An 18,045-nucleotide genomic window follows, 5' to 3' on the forward strand; every position below is an offset into this window, starting at 1 on the left:
GTAATGTGATACCCAGCTGTGGTATTTTAGCTTCCTACTTCACCATGAATTTTAAGGTTCCTGCATTCCACCCTCAGCATGGCAGGAAACTGCAAGACAGCTCATGCTTCATGGCTGCTCCAGTTCCACAGCACCAGCAAGAGTAAGGCTGTGTTTCCACCAAAGCTGTGTTTCCAAAACACAGATGCTTCAAAAACATGCAGAGAAAACCTCTGTGAGGAAGGAAGGGCCTGTATTGCACAGTGGAGGGAAACTGCTCCTGGTTTCTACTGCTGCATGTATTTTAAACATGATGAATGGTGAGCAGCCGGGCTTCTCGTGGGTACTTTACTGGACTGCCAAAGGAGCGATTCCACTTGCTGATGCCTGTTGCTAACACAGCCAATGCAGCTTTGTAACAAGCTTTGGAGCAAGGAGACATTGCTTACATTGCAAAAAGCCTTGTGAGGGCAAGAAACACACAAAAGGCAAATAAGGAAGGAAAAGGGGGAAGAGTGAGAAAAGCGCAACAGGAAGAATCTTTATTCCATAAGATTTTATGAGCCTCTGTGGCTTTTGCAGGGAAACGCATGTCCTGCTAGGAATGCATAACTTTGATCTCTGTTCCATTCATAAGCTGGTGTTTCTGAGCTGATAGCAGGGCAGAATTACCTCCCCTGTAAGATCATGTTCCATTGACCTTTTAGGTGATGACAGCTATCTCCATTGATCAAGGTATATGTACGTTAAAAGAAAAAAGATACATTTCTTGTTTTATTATTCTTTGTAAGCTAGCAGCATCAAAGGAACAGTCTGCTCTTGCTACTCCTGCAGCTGCTGCCCAAGTCTGTGCTGTATATATATGCTAAATCAATTGGGAAAATAGGGACAAGAAAAGCCATTTAATTCAGATCAGCCAGTTGGACTACAGTAAGTGCATGACGGGCTCAATCACTGATTTTTGCCAAAGAGCAAATCGGCAAGGGCAGGCACTCCAACCCCTGCTGATGAAATCTGAACTTCTTCCAGTGCCTTTGGAGTCTGGGTGCTGTGATAGAAGGGTCTCCATTGGTTGTCCTGATGCCGTCATACTGTCAGGGTGTGATGGTGGGGAAAGTTACAGCAGATTGCTTCTCCTGCGTCAGCTGTGAGCTCAACTTTCAGCCTTGGTTCATCACAGGTTTGTACACATGGACTGAGAAGGCTACACGTCTCTGTTTGTGCAGGTGATATAGTTAATTGCTTTGGGCTTGTTAAAGGCATCTGTCTCCTGTGCCATACTGAACGCCAACATATGCAGCAGTCTACCATTCCTTTGCCACTGAGTTTTCAGCGTCTTTCGTGGGAAGGGACATGAACAAAAAGCGCTCCAAAGGCCCTGACTGTCTCAATGGCTTACAAAGTTTGGATGTTCCGAAATCATTTCTGTGCAAACACGCAGTCTTGCTGTTTAAAGAAGGGTAAGCTGGCAAATCAAGATAGTGGGCACTTTGTTTAACTCAAAACTTCTATCCAATAGACATGGTTATGAGGTGAAAGTGGTTCAGCATCTCAGTATGTCTTCGATGTTGAGGCATTAATTAATATCTGGTATACAGGATGCATATTTCACATAATTGAAGTGATTATCTGCTGCACTCCATGGGGAAAGGTTACTGAGCGATGTAAAGATTAATTCATATATAAGCTTGTTTTAAAACTGGCCAGAGAAATGTTGCTAATAATACGTACAGAGAAGAATTCATTTCCTTTCCTTTTTCTTTTTGGGCAGTCGAATTCTGTGGAAGCTACTACATGTGCAACACAATTGTTATTCTTCACGACTGAAGTATGTTACCTTTAAACTGTTTCTGTTTATCATATAGATAACTTGGCGTGTTTGTTTTCTTTTTTCCTTTTGTCTTCCAGGCCTTCTGCCTTATCTAGTAGCCCAACATATTCAGATCTTCCGTTCATTAGAATTTCCCCACACAGAAATCCCGCTGCGGCCTCAGAGTCTCCCTTCAGCACTCCTCACCCATACATTAACCCCTACATGGACTATATCCGCTCCCTGCACAGCAGCCCATCCCTGTCCATGATCTCAGCAGCCCGTGGACTCAGCCCAACAGACGGTAGGTTAAGACAGGCTTCCTGTTTTCTGTCATTGTAGCAACTTAAGTTATATTAATCTTGTCAACATTTTTCCCCCTCATTCAAAGCAGCTTCAGCAGATTTGTCAGACATATTCATTATGTCATAAATGTTTCAATACTTCATCAGCCTATCGTGGCTCATTTGTACATCTCACAAATGTTGAAACTTCAGGGGAAAAGAAAAAAAAAAAAGCAGCCTTGTCTCGTTCAGAATTTAAGCTGGAAGAGTGGTGTATGGCTTGTGACATCTTTTGTTTGTGGAGCTGATCCTGGGTGTGATTCCTAGAAATCCTGTGTATCTGCACTGAATCTAGCTAGATTCTTTGTGAGGATAAATTAGCGTAGTTCCACTAAGTTATTCGGGTGCAAAAGGCTTGTTGATTCAAATAGTATTTTTTGATTGCGTAAAGCATGCTCTGATTTGGTAAATTTATCCTGTAGATTTATTTGAGTTTACTGCAGCCAATGATATGGCCAAATGAAACTGGTGTTAAAGTGGCTAATGATCAGGACAAGCCACCATAGTTAAAGTGGTGAGCGTACTTGAAATGTTGATACTTCGGGTCTTAGTGTGAGCATAGCTATTGCTTTCTAGGTTATTTGGGCTGAAGTGAACCTCCGTTGTAGGTTTTGTTGTTACTTTGACACATTTTCTGTTCCTATTCCTGTTTCAGTGGGAATTTTGGCAAAGTGAGCAATGAACAGAATTGCGAATGGCCTCAGTCTGTTATCAGTAGGTTTTTCAATAATAAAGTAAGTAATTTGACATTTCAAAATCATAATATTTGATTAAGAGAAATAAAATAAAACACACCAGCAGACAACTATGTAGAGTGGAGATAATTAAATTCTTAGTGTAACAACGGGAAAAGTCTTCATGCTGGTATCTGCAGAGACTTACCAAACAGAGTTAAACTGCTCTTAGGTGAATTTGAAAAATGAGCAGTGCACCCTATCCAAATGGATAACTAATTAGTCCTCACTTACAAGAACATATACCTTTACAGTTAATCCATTAGTTATGGGTGCATATTCTTATGAGAATAAATTTTAATGACCTACTGTCAGTCAAGCTATATGGCATGCACATAAGACTTTTCTAGCAGCACTTTTGAGGTTGCATGAATCCTTACTAATTCTTTTAATTTTAACACAGATATTATCTTAATTTTAACACAGATATTATCTTAAAACTTAAACATATATATTCTGAACTAACAATTTGGATGCTTAGAAATACATGTTTTGACTCAGGGAGCTTTGGAACTTCTGATATAGGATAAACATAATATATCTGTTAAGTTAGTAAATATTTCGAAAAAAATATTGTTATTTTACCATTACTGTTTTTCTGTCTCACATCCAGTGAGATGCAGGTAGTGCAGTGCGTGGAGCCTTACAGAACTGTTCAACTCACCTAAAAGCAGGCATTTAGGTTTTACTAGCTGAATCACAGAATCACAGAATGGCCCGGGGTTGGAAGGGACCTCAAGGATCATGAATCTCCAACCCCCCTGCCGCATGCAGGGTCACCAACCTCCACATTCAATACCAGACCAGGCTGCCCAGGACCCCATCCAACCTGGCCTTGGACACCTCCAGGGATGGATGGGGCATCCTCAGTCTCTCTGGTCAGCTGTTCCAGCACCTCACCACTCTCTCTGTAAAGAACATCTGACATCCAACCTAAATCTTCCCTCCCTGAACTTAAAACCATTTCCCCTTGTCCTGCTGTTCCCCTTGAATCTGAATCTCATTCGTAAGTCAAGGAAAATACAGGCCAGTCAGTCTCACCTTTTTCCTGGAAAGGCAGTGGAGCAACTTGTTCTGGATGCCATCTCCAAGCAATTGCAGTAGGAGAAGGTTATCAGTTAGCAGGAGTCAGTATGGATTCATCAAGGGGGAATCGTGATTGACTAACCTCATAGCCTTCTGTGATGGCATCACTGGCTGGGCAGATGGAGGGAGAGCAGTGGATGTCATCTACCTTGACTTCAGCAAGGCTTTTTATGCTGCCTCCCATGACATCCTCATAACAAAACTGAGAAAGTGTGGGATAGATGAGTGGATGGTAAGGTGAGTTGAGAACTGGCTGATTGGCTGAGCTCGTGGGGTGGTGATCAACCATGCAGAGTCTGTTTGGAGACCTGTGACCAGCAGTATTCCCTAGGGGTCAGTGCTGGGTCCGGTCTTGTTCAGTATCTTCATCGATGACGTTGACGAGGGGAAGGTGTCCACCCTCAGCAAATAGCTGACGATTCAAAGCTGGGAGGAGTGGCTGAGACACTGGAAGGCTGTGCTGCCATTCAGTAGGACCTGGACAGGCTGGAGAGCCGGTCAACAAGAAACCGGATGAGGTTTAACAAAAGCAAGTGTAGCATCTTGCATCTGGGAAGGAATAATGGTGATACATGTAGCAGTACACGTTGGAGGATGACCTGCTTCTCCATCTGTGGAGAAGGACCTGGGAGTCCTGGTGGACTGCAGGATGGCCATGAGCCAGCAGTGTGCCCTTGTGGCCAAGAAGGCCAAAGGGATCCTGGGGTGCTTTAAAAGGACCATGGCCAGCTGGTCAATGGAAGTAATCCTCCCCCTCTTCTCTGCCCTAGTCAGGCATCACTTGGAGTACTGCATCCAGTTCTGGGCTCCCCAGTGCAAGAAAGACAGGGATCTGTTGGAGACAGTCCAGCAGAGGGCCACAAAGATGATAAAGGGCTTGGAGCATCTCCCCTATGAGGAAAGACTGGGGGACCTGCATCTGTTCAGCCTTGAGAAGTCTGAGGCTGATTGATATTTGTAAGTGTTATAAGTGTGGGAGACAAAGGGACGTGGCCAATCTCTTTTCAGTGGTCTGTGGGGACAGGACAAGGGGAAGTGGCCATAAACTGGAGCACAGGAAGTTCTGCACAAATATGAGAAGGAGCTTCTTCATGATGAGGGTGACACAGAATGGGCTGCCCAGGGAGGCTGTGGGTTCTCCTTTTCTGGAGATATTCAAGACCTGTCTGGTCACCCACCTGTGCAGCCTGCTGTAGGGAGCCTGCTTTGCAGGGGGGTTGGACTCAATGTTCTCTAGAGGTCCCTTCCAGCCCCTATAATTCTGTGATTCTGTGATAACTACAATGGTGCTAAGAGCCACTTGTCTACAGATTAGGTGCTTGGTGTCAGTTGAAGTCTTTGGAGTATCTTACCTTGGCTCCAGCTGCCACCAGATTAAGTCTGTCTCATACCTGCCTGGCTTGTGTAGATGCCTTGGGTATCCAGAGGCTTTCAGAAGGCAGGAAACACTTAGATTTGCACAACACAGGTTGAGTTAGTGCTCATGAATGCTTTGGTGACTGACGTTTTACTCGAGTTTAGCTTTTCATTAGTACAAGCTACACAAGTTATACATACTAGCTAAAGCTTTTTTCCTTGCTCATGAAAATGCAGTAAACTAATGAAGGCATTGGAGATATTTCAGTAGAACAACATGCTTATAGAAAAACTGTTAAGTCTATTCCCTGAAATCCATAGTTTGTCTTCTGGTTGGTGAGATAGGCAGTAAAATAGCTTTTTTTTCCGATGTAGGTTCCTGGGATCAGATAGTCCAAATTATGGCTCGAGCACTGCTACAACAGAAATTAAAAATCCTACGATTTAAGGGGAGACTCACACATAGAGTACTATCAACATAACGAATATCACGGCTTACGTTGTATAGCATTTCAAAGTTGACAGCTTTGAAGTTGTTACTGTTCTTCTGAAAGTCCTACCAAGATTTCTCTTTCCACCCTGATTGCTTTAGGTCAATGTGATTAGGTCATTAGGTTCTATTGGACTCAGTCTGTCGACTCAGATCTGGGGATGGCTAGGAGCCAAAGCAATCCGTAACATAACTAAGAGCAGTTTCACGTTCACCACAAGCCTTGCCAGCTGTAACTAATGACTGCCATAGCAGTAGTGATGGTAGAGTATCGTGTACCTTGTCACTTCACCTGGCTCAGCAGAACAGGGGGGCTGGGGTTGGCCAGAGATTCCTCTGGACAATACAGGTGTTCAGTGCAGGGCTAAGGACTGAGCCCATTATTACTGTTGTGCGAGTGCTGAAATGAAGCTCAGCGATGCCCACAAATGCAGAAGCACAGAAGGAGATTCCTCCTCTCGTAAAATGGAAGGAACAAAGCTGAAGCTACCCAGAAATAAACAGGAGAAAAATTCAGTGCTGCGATCCTTCCCGTTTACCCTTCATTTACCCTTCATGCGATACATCATTTATTAGGGTAATTTTTTATGTTTGAAGAAGGTAAGGAATGATCTTTAAAGAGCACCAGAGCATTTCTCAGCATATGGAACACTCTCTAATGCAATTATGAGCTTGCCATATTTTCTGCAGCAGTTCATTTTAAATTTTGCAGCCAATGTTATTGTTAGTTAACCCAGACGCTTATGTCAGAAAGCTCAGGAAGTGTGTTAAGCGTGTCTGGAAAGATATGGTGGTTGCCTGCTACTGTAAAACTTTAAAATCAGTGATTCAGTGTGAGTTACTCTTCTTTTGAGATTTGGTTTGAATGTTTTTCTTGCCATTTCACAGAAAGTGTTGGTGGATGAGGTAGATTATATTGAATTTGAAAATGAACATGTGATTTGGAAAAAGTACTGACAATCTGTAATTTCTCTCAGCTCAGTTTTTATGCCATTTCTGTTCTTGCTCAATGCACTTCCAATTTTTGAAAGTTTCCTGAAGTTGTCTGTGTTTTATATTGTAACATCAAGAACACTTTCTTCCATTCTCCTTGATAAAGGCAGGTAACACACTTCAGAAGTGGGGCTATTGAATTAGCTCTTCTCCATATTTTCCTTCTTTTAGTACTAGTGTTGATACTTTGCCTCTCAAGTTTGCATTTGGAATCCAGTTCTCTAATATAAGCATAAATTATCCTTTTTTTTTATATATATACATATATATATATTTTATTACTGTGTAAGAAAGAATATTCAGGTAAGTCGGTAATCCACAAAATTCAAGCTTGAAATCCTGTTTCCCTTCAGGATTTTGTTACTAGAATTAAAGAAAAATCTTAGTAGATACAGTGAAATGTTATGAAATGACATGGAAGAATATACAATCTGTCTGTTGTTGTGCAGCCTGTAACTTGAAAGTTTTTTAGGCAAATTTATGTACTGAAATACCACCTTCTGGTGAGCACGTGAAAGGAAATTTTAGCTGTTTTACAAGTGGGACAAGCAGAGATTGGAGAGAAAGTCTGCATAATGTGACAGGTCAGAACTGCTCATTTTATGAGTGCTTGTCACAGAAGCCCATGAAGTGACCCTCCAGAAGGCTGCTGAAATCAGGTGATATTAAAATGGCATGGATTTTTGTGTTTGTCCATAGTTACCCATTAGTTGATGGTATACATGAAAACTACAAAGGAACGGAAAGCTCAGACATCGTTTTTACAGGAGAAAAGGGCTAATGCAAGTCACTGTCAGAATCATCACTGTGCTCAATAAGAGGCGTAGAACCTCTCTTGTCTGAGGCTGACTGAGCAGAAGTGTTTTTATGTTAAGTAAAAAATACTTATGTATGAATTCTGAAGGATGGGATGCGTGCATTCACTGACTTCAGCTTGTCCTCCAAAAAAGACCTGCACTGTACATGGACAACAGATACCTGTCCTGCAAGCATGCTTTGTCCTTGTTTTTTCCTACACTTACATGAACACTGTCATGGTGAGTGTAATTCTTCTGGTCCTCCAAGCAAAGACTCCAGAAACTTGAATGGTTATTGAAGCTGAGCCATGTTGTTACCTTAGGAATGGATTCCTTTGGGCCAAGGATGAGGTAAATGAGAATAAAACTCTAACAGGGTTTTCCTTCAGGTAGTTAGCTTTTTATGTGACTGAATAAATCATACACTAGCTAACATTGCTGTCAGCCTGTCACTTCTTGAATCACTTCATAATAAACTTAAAAAAATGAGGTCACAGAGCTCATTAATGCTTTACATCGTGCTGGTTTTTTGAATGGTGTCTTTGCAGTATCGTTGATTGTAACACACTGACCAGTGGTGGCATACTGCAGATGTTGCATTACGTTACAAAATAAACAAGCTGTTTTAGTAGCCAGAGAAGCCAGCAATATGATAAAACTTTCCTTTGCATTTACCTTACGTCATTAACGCTGCTTTTTATGTTGTGCTTTTAGCTCCACATGCTGGCGTCAGTCCAGCTGAATATTACCATCAGATGGCTCTGTTGGCAGGCCAGCGCAGCCCTTACGCAGACATCATTCCTTCAGCTGCCACTGCTGGAGCTGGTGCTCTTCATATGGAGTATCTTCATGCCATGGATAGTAAGTGACATTTTCTAGAAATAAAGGCAGTCCTGCGAAGGGAATCATATGGATCGTTCCTGTCTGGCCCCAGAGGTCTCCATGCAGGAGTCAGCATAAGTCTCCTATTGAGGCTGGAGGACCTGAATGTTGGTTGCCAGATAAACAAGTGTTACATTAAGTCTGAAAGTAAACTTTGAAAGAAAGCATGGTGAGGAACAGGACTGCTCCTGAATGTGGGTTGTCAATTTTATTTCCGCTATGCTTTGAGTGCTTTTGAAAAGGTCCTTTTCTATTCAGTCAGTAACTTACTTGCATCGTTAGGGTGAGTATTTCCCCTTCTGAGCTTTCTATTAATAAAAGATTTGCTTATGTTTTCCCATTAGGAGAGCGTGTTCCCCTTAGAGAGCTAGCATGCTTGCAATTCTGTATCGTAGACTGATAGACTTTGAGACTGCTTATAAGATGAAGCAGATTGCTGAATTCTTAAGGATCCTGACTTAGTTTTCCCTAACATTAAGAGCATTCTTTGCCCATTTCAGCATCTTTCAGATCTTCAGTCTGTCTCCTCTCTGGTGAAGGAGGTAAACAGAGCATCATATTCCAAATTGCTTGCTGCCACTTATGTGGATCAACCAGAATTGTAATACAGAGTAATTAGAAGATGCTTTCGTGCTTATTGGGATGAAATTAGTTCCTTCCAAAAGAGAAATAAAAAATGGCGACAACTAATCAAGCACTGATGACTCGTGCTCTCTTGTACAGAGCAGTACAATAGCATTACACCATCTTGTTGTCCAACTGTCCCACAGCTTCTTTAAATCTTTGTTAGCTTGTGGTTCCTTCTCACTTGTGTCCCACTGTTGGCTGCTTGCTATGCTTGCTGATCCAAGGAGTGTGGGAGTTAGGAGGTTCTTCTCTGAAAACACAGGAATATGGGTAGCTACCCCTCAGAACACGTGCCTGGGAGCATGAAATAATGGATTGACCAGCAATCTTTACAAGATTGAGACATGACAGACTGCCATGGAACTGGCTGAGACAAACTATTTTGATTGTAATATCTTGATAGTGAAGGACTTTTTAATCCAGTTTATGAATCTCATACTGCACTGGTAGTGTGCATATACTGCGCTTGTTGCGTGCACAGTGATGATACAGTAAAGTAAAATACCCTGAACCCACATCAGGAACATTATAAACCCACACATGGAGTATTGACCAGAAATTAATGTGCAGGTTTTGGTGCTTAAAAGCTTAAGAATACTTTCTGGTTTGTATTTCAAGCGGAATAGGGCAGGATGGAAACTCTTTTTTGCATAGTTCGTGTAATATAAATCTGCTGCTGTGTTCAGTTGCAAGGAAAAATCCCCAGATTTACAAATGGGCATTACTTCTTGAAGTTAAGAGATGTTCTGTACTTGCAATGTTTTTAGTTCCTACAAGGATGGAGTTTCTGAATGCCTGCAGTTAGCAGTTTTATACTACTTATGTGGAAGCAAACATAATTTAATGGACTAAAGAAAGGTGGATAGATATGTGCTGGAAAACCTGAGAAAATCAGAAGACATTGCAGTACAAATAGTGGACCTGCATGTGTGAGTAGAGATTGTATATGCTGTAATCTCTGTACAATTACAGTTTTGCATCCCAGAGCCTATTATCACTTCCCCTTCTTATTAAAGGGGAAGCGTATTGACCTTTGCCCATAACTTCAGCCCATTCATAAAATGTACCTAAGAATTTGCTCTAACAGGAGTGTTTGCTGTCCACAGCTTTAGCTGCAATGCATTTGAAATGTGCTCTTTAATTTGTTTAGTGTTTGTTTTTAAAAATTAAGATCACACATCGGTAGTTCATTATAGCAGCAACTTTTCAATTAGGGATTATTTCAGAGTTAAAGACAAAAAAAATGTGTAATGGTATTATGCAAATGGGTTATTTTTAAACAGTAAATAGAGAATTAAAATAAGAACCAATCCTACTAAGGTCACTCAGCTCACCTTCTGTATTTGATGAGAATGTGTTTAGTCAGGCAATAGCTGCTTTTATCTAAATAGAGTATGAAGTTACCCTTTTACTTTGTAAAAACTAATTAAAAGTATCTTAACTTGCATGGGTATACAGTAAATTAATTGTCATTAAATAGGAATCTGAATGTCCTATCATTCATCATGCCATAGAAAACCCCTTTCTTCTTTGTCAGAGTTTTAGATTAGAAAAGAGAACAAAACAATTAGCAGGAAGCCAATATTAAGACTTTTTTTCCAACAGTAACAATGACCATGTTTGCATTTAATAACTAAGTACAGTGATGAATGCAAAGCAGTGACATTTGTTTGGGTCTTTCTTTTTAAGGGTTTATATGGTTATGTTAAAAGTACTCTTTGACCTTTGCCCAGTCTCGTCAAAGAACACAGATGAGAAATTGGTAGTTTCCCTCATTATCTGCTATCAAATTCTGAGCAAGCTCAGTCACTCAAAGACTCCTGCTCATTTATTCCACGCAACAACCAAATTGCAAGATATTGTTCTTGTTTTCTGAAGCTAGTCCAAGTCTGTCTCTTAATTGTGTGTTTATACAGTATATAGCACAGTAATTTGGCATCTCTGCTCTCTCCTGTGGTATAAATAATAATTCCAGCAACAGCATACACTATGCACAAAAGCACTTCAAATGCAGTTTGCGCAGGTTTTGGCCTTTTGTTGTGCTGAAGACCGATTTCCAAGTGAGAACAGTTAACTGGAAAATTAAATGTTGCCTAAGGAGTAGAAAGTTCTTGAAGCTCTGAACTTCAGTGTCCGTGAACCTTCTACAGTGTGTGCTGTGGGAGAGTAAGGCCAGGACTGTGTGTGCTCTGTTGACATGAGGCAGCAGTGTGCGCCTGCAGCCCGCAAGGCCAGCTGTGTTCTGGGCTGCATGAAAAAGGGGCGGCCAGCAGGAGAGGGAGGTGATCGTCCCCCTCTGCTCGGCTCTTGTGAGGCCCCATCTGCAGCGCTGATGTGGCTCTGGGCAGCCTGGGCTGCTGGTTGGCGGCCTGCACACAGCAGGGGTTGGAACTGGATGAGCGTTAGGGTCCTTTTCAACCCAGGGCATTCTGTGATTCTGTGAGTGGACCACAATTCCCTTTGCTGCTGTAATGTTTTTCTGCTGTTTTGGTGTCCAGAATCCTTGAGTAGGTCCTTCCTGTCTTCTTGAATAATCTTAAGGGTTCATACATGTTAGCTGCAATATCAAAGTAACTAGGGGAAGATACTGACAGTAGCAATGACTGTGATTCATTGTTGTGGATGGAAAGATGCCAAAACTGTCTTTTAAACACTTCGAAAATTTCAGAAGTCACAGGCTTTGGGTTTGGTGTCTACCTATTTCCCTTGGAGAGTGAATTTTACTGTGCTTCTATATTGTGTTTAGTAGAAGGTAAGCGTGTTCCTGAGGTTTCTAGATTCATTTACTGTCAATATTAATATCCTCACTCTGATTAGGCTTTGTCTCTCCATACTCAGAATGAACTTCCTATGTTCATAACCTTCAACAGAAACTATTGCTTTAGGTGAGTTCTAAGAAGTTTGATTTGAAGGGATGGAATAAAACAGGCTTGATGAAACTTGATTTAAAGAGATAGAATAAATGATATATGTCTGAAGATTGCCTTATAAATGATTAAGCAATGCTAAAAACTACAACTCAGAAATCAAATTCATGGGCAGATTTGCTGGATGGCATATTTCATTTTTGAAATTTATGATAGAGATAGATATCTGTTATTTTAGAATTGATCTCCATCCCAGGAATAGTCTTTTCTTTTGACACCTGCTGGGTTTTTTGTTGGCACACTCAAGTCTTTACTGTCTACTGCTGGCTTCTTATAACTATAGTGTCTACTCCAAAAAGGTGACATTCCTAAACAAACCTTCACTCTCGGCTTCCATTTACATGCTTTGCCAAACTGATATTTTTTTTTTCAGTACTTGCACAGCGGGAAATGGCTTTTCAGTGAATCACTGGTCCTGCATTTTTTGTTTTAAAGTATTTTATAAAGAGTGTGGAATGTAATGCTTCAGTGGGAGAATACAGTGAGCAGACAAACATCTCAAATTACTAAATAAATATTGAAGTGTTTGTGTTTAATATAAGTGCCTGGGCAAGGCTGAAAAGTTTGTTTTACTATTCAGAGTAATGTAAAAATAGCGATCTGTTCCTTTTTGTAGTAACAGACCAGCTAAGAATGATGTTATGCTAAACGAATGGTTTAGCAAACATTCTGCAGTGCAGTGGATGGACAGCTCATGCTTAAGACTTTTTAAGGATGTGAAACCTAATTACATGACGGAGATCAGAAAAAACAATAATTCCATTTAATTGTTTTCCTAGTGCTGAAAATCATGGCCTCCCCTGAAGCGAATCTCCTTCTCCTGTTGTCAGATCCTGTACAGCTCTTGCTTGTCCTTGGCTGTCGGTTCCTGCTGTGAAGCAGGAATTTCCCCCTGTACGCAAGAAAGCCTTTGACCTTAGGAAACTGGCCCCATCCCAGGTAGATGGAAAGCCCTGTGAATTCCTGCATCTAGGTGGGGGCAGAACTGCACTGCCTCAGCGAGAAGACAAAGCCGGAGACTGCTGGATGGTGCAGCTAATGCCTGGGCTATCTGCCATCCAGGCACAGCATCTCATCACAGAAGAAGCAAAACCCAGATGTTGTGCCCTGCTTTTATCACCCAGTTTAGCTTCAAATGAAAGATATTCAGGTGTTGGTGTTGTAACCACTCCACTTCTTTAATCAAACCTATGCACCCCTGTCTAGTCAGTTCGCATTTTGCAGGGTCCTGAGGAGTTCCCCAAGTGAGCATCAAGTACTCTGTAGTCGTACAGATTCAGAACAGAGCTTCTGATCTATAAGAACTAGCTTTTAAAAAGTATTAGGTATGGAAATGCTCACTTGAAACTTCTTACATGCTGCCATTAGCAGCACGCAGTGACTCTCAGCTGTAAATTCATTATACTGGGTCCTGCTTATCAAAAGAATGGCAGCTGTGCTTGTCCCCTTCTTAGTGTGCCTGCTGCCTTCTTGCTGGCACGGTGAGGTTTGTGCTAGAGGATTCATCTTTGCGTAATTACCTTCTCTGCCTGTCATATATAGCACACCGTTAGAATAGCTGGTAATCGTCCATCATGTCTAAACAACATCTCACTTTGCTGGTCAGTGAATGTCTAGCAGGTCTTATTCCCTCTACTTGCTGCTTAACCAGAAACACCTGTACTTAGCCATCCCCTTGTAAAACAGCAGTAGCATAGTTTATTCACCTTTAAAGCACTCCAATTGTATGCTCAGCTCAGGCAAATTACATTCCCCCCATTGACTTCAGAGGATTTGTTCTAATTGATGCTGGCTGAACAGTCAGCAGATGAGAGTTGTGGGTGAAGGATGTGTCATTTTTGTTTTACCATAGCATGTATCTTGTATTTTCTTATTAAGTACATTGCAGTTTCTTATAGCTGCTTATCAGTGGTGGGTTTTATTTTGGCACAAATAAAACATCTCAGCCTTTGAAAGATATGAAGGATACGAAGCACAGCACTAATGAAATATCAAGCAGACACTATAATAGCAAGCTTATAAAAAGGAGATAAAATAGATTGCATAAAATAAGTGTAGTAGCTCTAGGAAGAAATAAATGGCTATGCCTGAGTTTTAAATGATGAATCGAGAACAGGAATTGAATTGAAAGGCTGAACAGTATGGGCTAAGGCCTCTTGCAGGGATGGTGTACAAAAGAAAAAAACAAAACAACATCTTAACCAAACGCCAAAAAGAATTGACGGCCGTGTTAGCAGGTGAGGCGAAACCCAGCACAGCTTAGATGAAGACTGTAGGCAGAGAGTAATTCTCTCCTTCTCAGACTTAAGTGAGATAGAAAATAATTAAACAAAGGGAATGAATTTAAAGCAATCTGTCTTCCATCAGGACTGCAGACTGTTGGGATGATGTAGTAACATAGACCAGCAGGGTTAAAGAATTTCAAAGCTGCATAGATGATTTAGAAATGTAATATTTATTTACCTGAATGGTGTCGCTTTCTCTTAACTGCTTTGAAAAGCTTAATCTCTGGTTTTAAGAAATCTGGAAACAGTAGAGCCCTGTGCACACCAACACTGGAATATCGGGGGATCCTGGATGAGTTCAAATAAAGCCTACTGTTTCTCAGTCTGATGCTGTGAATGCCAATTTAACTTCTGTTGATAGAACTGACTTTTACAGTGATTTTCAGTCCTGATTTTTAGTTTTGCGCCAGGCAGAAGTGTGGTCAGCAAAGGAAAAGCTACTGCTTCATTTCTGTGCTGTATTTAACAGTTTTAGCTTTGGTTTTGTGTATTAAGGACGTGTGGGTTTGGGTTTGTTAGTAGCCTAGATCTGAATGACTGTCTCCTTGCTTGTGGTTGAATTAATGATGTGAAAGTCTAAGAAGCCATCAGATTCATAAATCACCAGAAATGAGAGGGATAACTCATAAAAGTCTTTTCCTTTTGTTTAGCAATTAATCATTTTGCTTGCACATTAATAAACACAGCTCCACTGAGGTAAGCCACAGGAAGACAGATTTTTCATCCTAATTTTCCTCAATCGTAGCCAGTAGATCACAAGTGGAGAGAGTGGGCTTATCACAGCACGTTGGTGTCTAGTGACTCCCTACCCATCCCTGATAAAAAATAAATGCAATTAAGTACCCTGGTGGATAATTATTTGTGTTTACATAACAGGCACCAGGTTTCCGAGTCCAAGATTATCAGCCAGACCAAGCCGAAAGCGTACGTTGTCTATATCCCCCCTATCTGATCACAGCTTTGACCTTCAGACCATGATACGGACATCTCCAAATTCCTTGGTCACAATTCTCAATAATTCTCGTAGCAGTTCCTCAGCCAGTGGTTCTTATGGCCACTTATCTGCAAGCGCAATAAGGTAAGCACAGCGTTTTCTATGTATCTGGTCTTTTATGTCATGGACATGCAGATGTGTGTACTTACAAATGTGAATTTTTATCTAACTGGTTTTTTTTGGGTGTATGTGTATTTGCAACTCCTGTCCTGTTTACTGGAGCCTAATTTGAAGTACAAAATACTTCTTTTTCTTGTTCAGAAAGGTAAACACAAGGGACATCTTGGTATATTGTCATCCAGACCAGACAATACTCCATGTGGCCAGCAGAAATGGTGTGTGTGTGTGTGTGTGTGTACTCAGGAGTCGGTATTCAGAGAAGAAGCTCTAGGATACGTTTTTGACTTAGGAGTCTCGTGTTCTGTTCATGTAGATAACGGACAGTGAAATGTTCCTACGTTACAGTCATCAAAGATTAAAGAACAAATGTGGTGCTGTTCAATTAAAACAGTTTGCTAGAATTTCTTGGCATCGATGTTCAAGTTTTTTTCATGTTTTAATTTGTATATTGAAATATTAGACTTTCTGTGGCTGAATTATCTTTTTTTTCTCTATGAAGAAAGCACTGTTATCATCTCATATAATTAGAAATGAGGTGATTTTCACTTGGCCACTTCACTTCTAGAGCAAGAAAGCAGCTAAAAATGCTTTTTCTGAAGGCAGAAGAGCAGAGTAGCAAAGGACAAGGTAGGGAGAAATTGTACATTGCAGGGAAAAAGATGGGAAGCAAGCAGAGCACAGAGAGATGGAACAAAATTAGAAGTGCCAAAAAACGAGAGTGGAAGAAAGTGAGGAAAAGCAACATTAAAAATGGAGACGCAGCTTTGGAGCACGCTTGTGCCTGTGACACTGCTGTATGTTAACTGAGAAAAGTTCCTTTGGTGTTCAGAAGAAAAATCCCTTACTTCTCCAAAGTCTTAGGAAATACTGATTTTGCATTTATGGCTCTCGAACAAAGAATGCTTCTGATCCCTGGTTTAAGAACGGCCTTCACCTTTAGATTGGAATGAGGGAAAGGAGCAAGTCCCCACAGCAATTTCTTGAGATCTGAATGACCCATTTTTGGCAAGGCTCAAACATGCCTTTCCAGCATAAATGACACACTTAAAACTTCAAAAAGTGGCAGTGGGGATTTGCACTGCTGGAGAAAGTGGAGCATGCGACTTGTGTACAGGAAACTGTGAGCCTGCTAAACTTGGAATGTGACAGAACTGTAATTTGGCATTAGCATCAGCGCTGGTTTTGTTTATTTTGTTTTTATTTAAAGTATTTATTTTGAATAGCCCTGCTTCATAGCTCTGATGTGCTTGAGTAGCTGTGTAGTATTTCACAGGTGTGGTATCATAGCTTTGCCATACTCTGTGACGTTTGTAACCACAGCCCCAGTTATCAAGCTTCCGAATGTGGAATATGATTTATATCAGTAGCTGACAGCAGTTTTGGACCACATCTGTTGAATGTTTTGGCTGTGTGAAGGTGAACTCTCCCGTTCTCATTCAGATGAGAAGGTACTTCAATTACTAACCTCCTTTTCCAATGTTTGTAACTTTGGTAAACAGTGAATGAAAGTCAGCATACTCTGGAGTCTTTCCTCCTTTTACTCGTACCCCGCAGTTGGAAATGGTTATCACATCTTTTTGATAAGCTGAATTACAAACCTAAGGGCTGCACCTGCCAAGCAAGCCTGATGAACAGTTTTGTTGAAGATGGTTGAGGAATTGGAGTGAGTTAAATGTGGTTTACCAGCTGGTACAGTACATCTTGTGAACTGCTGTCACTGGGGAGAGCAAGGCTTATGCACCTGAGTGTGTGCTTAGCAGAAGCTTTCAGCACTCCGTGGTCATGCTTTCCAGGAAATTCCAAAATTTCCTAGCCATTTTCAGTTCGTAATTTCTTCTTTTTAACAAGAATATTCACGTTCAACATGAAGAGTGGTAAGCATATCACTCCATTCTTCCAAATGGAAGGGAGGGAAAGGGAGAGCTGCCTCTTTTCCCATGTTTGAAACTCACCTCTGTTGATGCCCTTTGAATTCTCTCATGTGAACATGTCTACGTAACAGTTACACCAAAATAAACAGTAACATAAGCTATTCAAACCAGGCCACATTTCATTGCTTTAATAAATTCAAAGACTAAATAGCAACAGGGCTATCAGTAAAACTTCATTTATTGCATTCCACTGTCTTGTAAATAATGCATTCAGCTCAAGAACTTCTGTACTGAATCAAATCATTGTTCATCCTGTTTAATATCCTGTCTGCAGCAGTGATCAAAATGTAGAAAAAAGATAGAAAGAAAACCTTTCCCTAGTGTAAAATTCTGGAAACTTTCAAGTAAATCTCCTAGGAATTACAGCAAGAAAGTGATATAGTTCAGCAGGCCTGTAGCTAGAATTCCAAGATGGGAAGGATTTGTATTTTAGGAAGTATCGATATCATTAACTGTACTTACTGTTACACAGTCCTTCTACTTTCAGATTGTGTTTCCAATCACTTTTAACTTAGCACACTTGACAGGAATTTTTCATGGCAGATATTAAAGCCTGATTTTTTCCAAAATGCCAGCAAAATTGTTAATTCCTAATAATGAAGTTAGAGGTAAACAGGCTTTCCTGTATGTGGTAAAAGAGCTTTTGCTACCATTTCTCTAAGATGCTAACATTTGCCAGGGATGTCATCT

General features: G+C 40.9%; 1 protein-coding gene across 5 annotated transcripts in view; it reads left to right on the top strand.

Annotated features, from left to right (window-relative positions):
* GLI3 (GLI family zinc finger 3) overlaps window positions 1–18,045 on the top strand; it is a 203,873-nt gene that overhangs the window by 131,565 nt on the left and 54,263 nt on the right. For all 5 annotated transcript variants that reach the window (XM_042834226.1, XM_042834227.1, XM_042834228.1 and 2 more), the window contains 3 exons: window positions 1,888–2,093; window positions 8,304–8,450; window positions 15,187–15,388. In XM_042834226.1, the coding sequence (XP_042690160.1) occupies window positions 1,888–2,093; window positions 8,304–8,450; window positions 15,187–15,388 (555 nt within the window). The remainder of the gene's footprint in view (window positions 1–1,887; window positions 2,094–8,303; window positions 8,451–15,186; window positions 15,389–18,045) is intronic.

Source organism: Centrocercus urophasianus, unplaced genomic scaffold (genome assembly GCF_019232065.1).
Source record: "Centrocercus urophasianus isolate 14NV4802_14NV808 unplaced genomic scaffold, USGS_Curo_1.0 seq_44, whole genome shotgun sequence".
NCBI classification, from domain to species: Eukaryota; Metazoa; Chordata; class Aves; order Galliformes; family Phasianidae; genus Centrocercus; species Centrocercus urophasianus.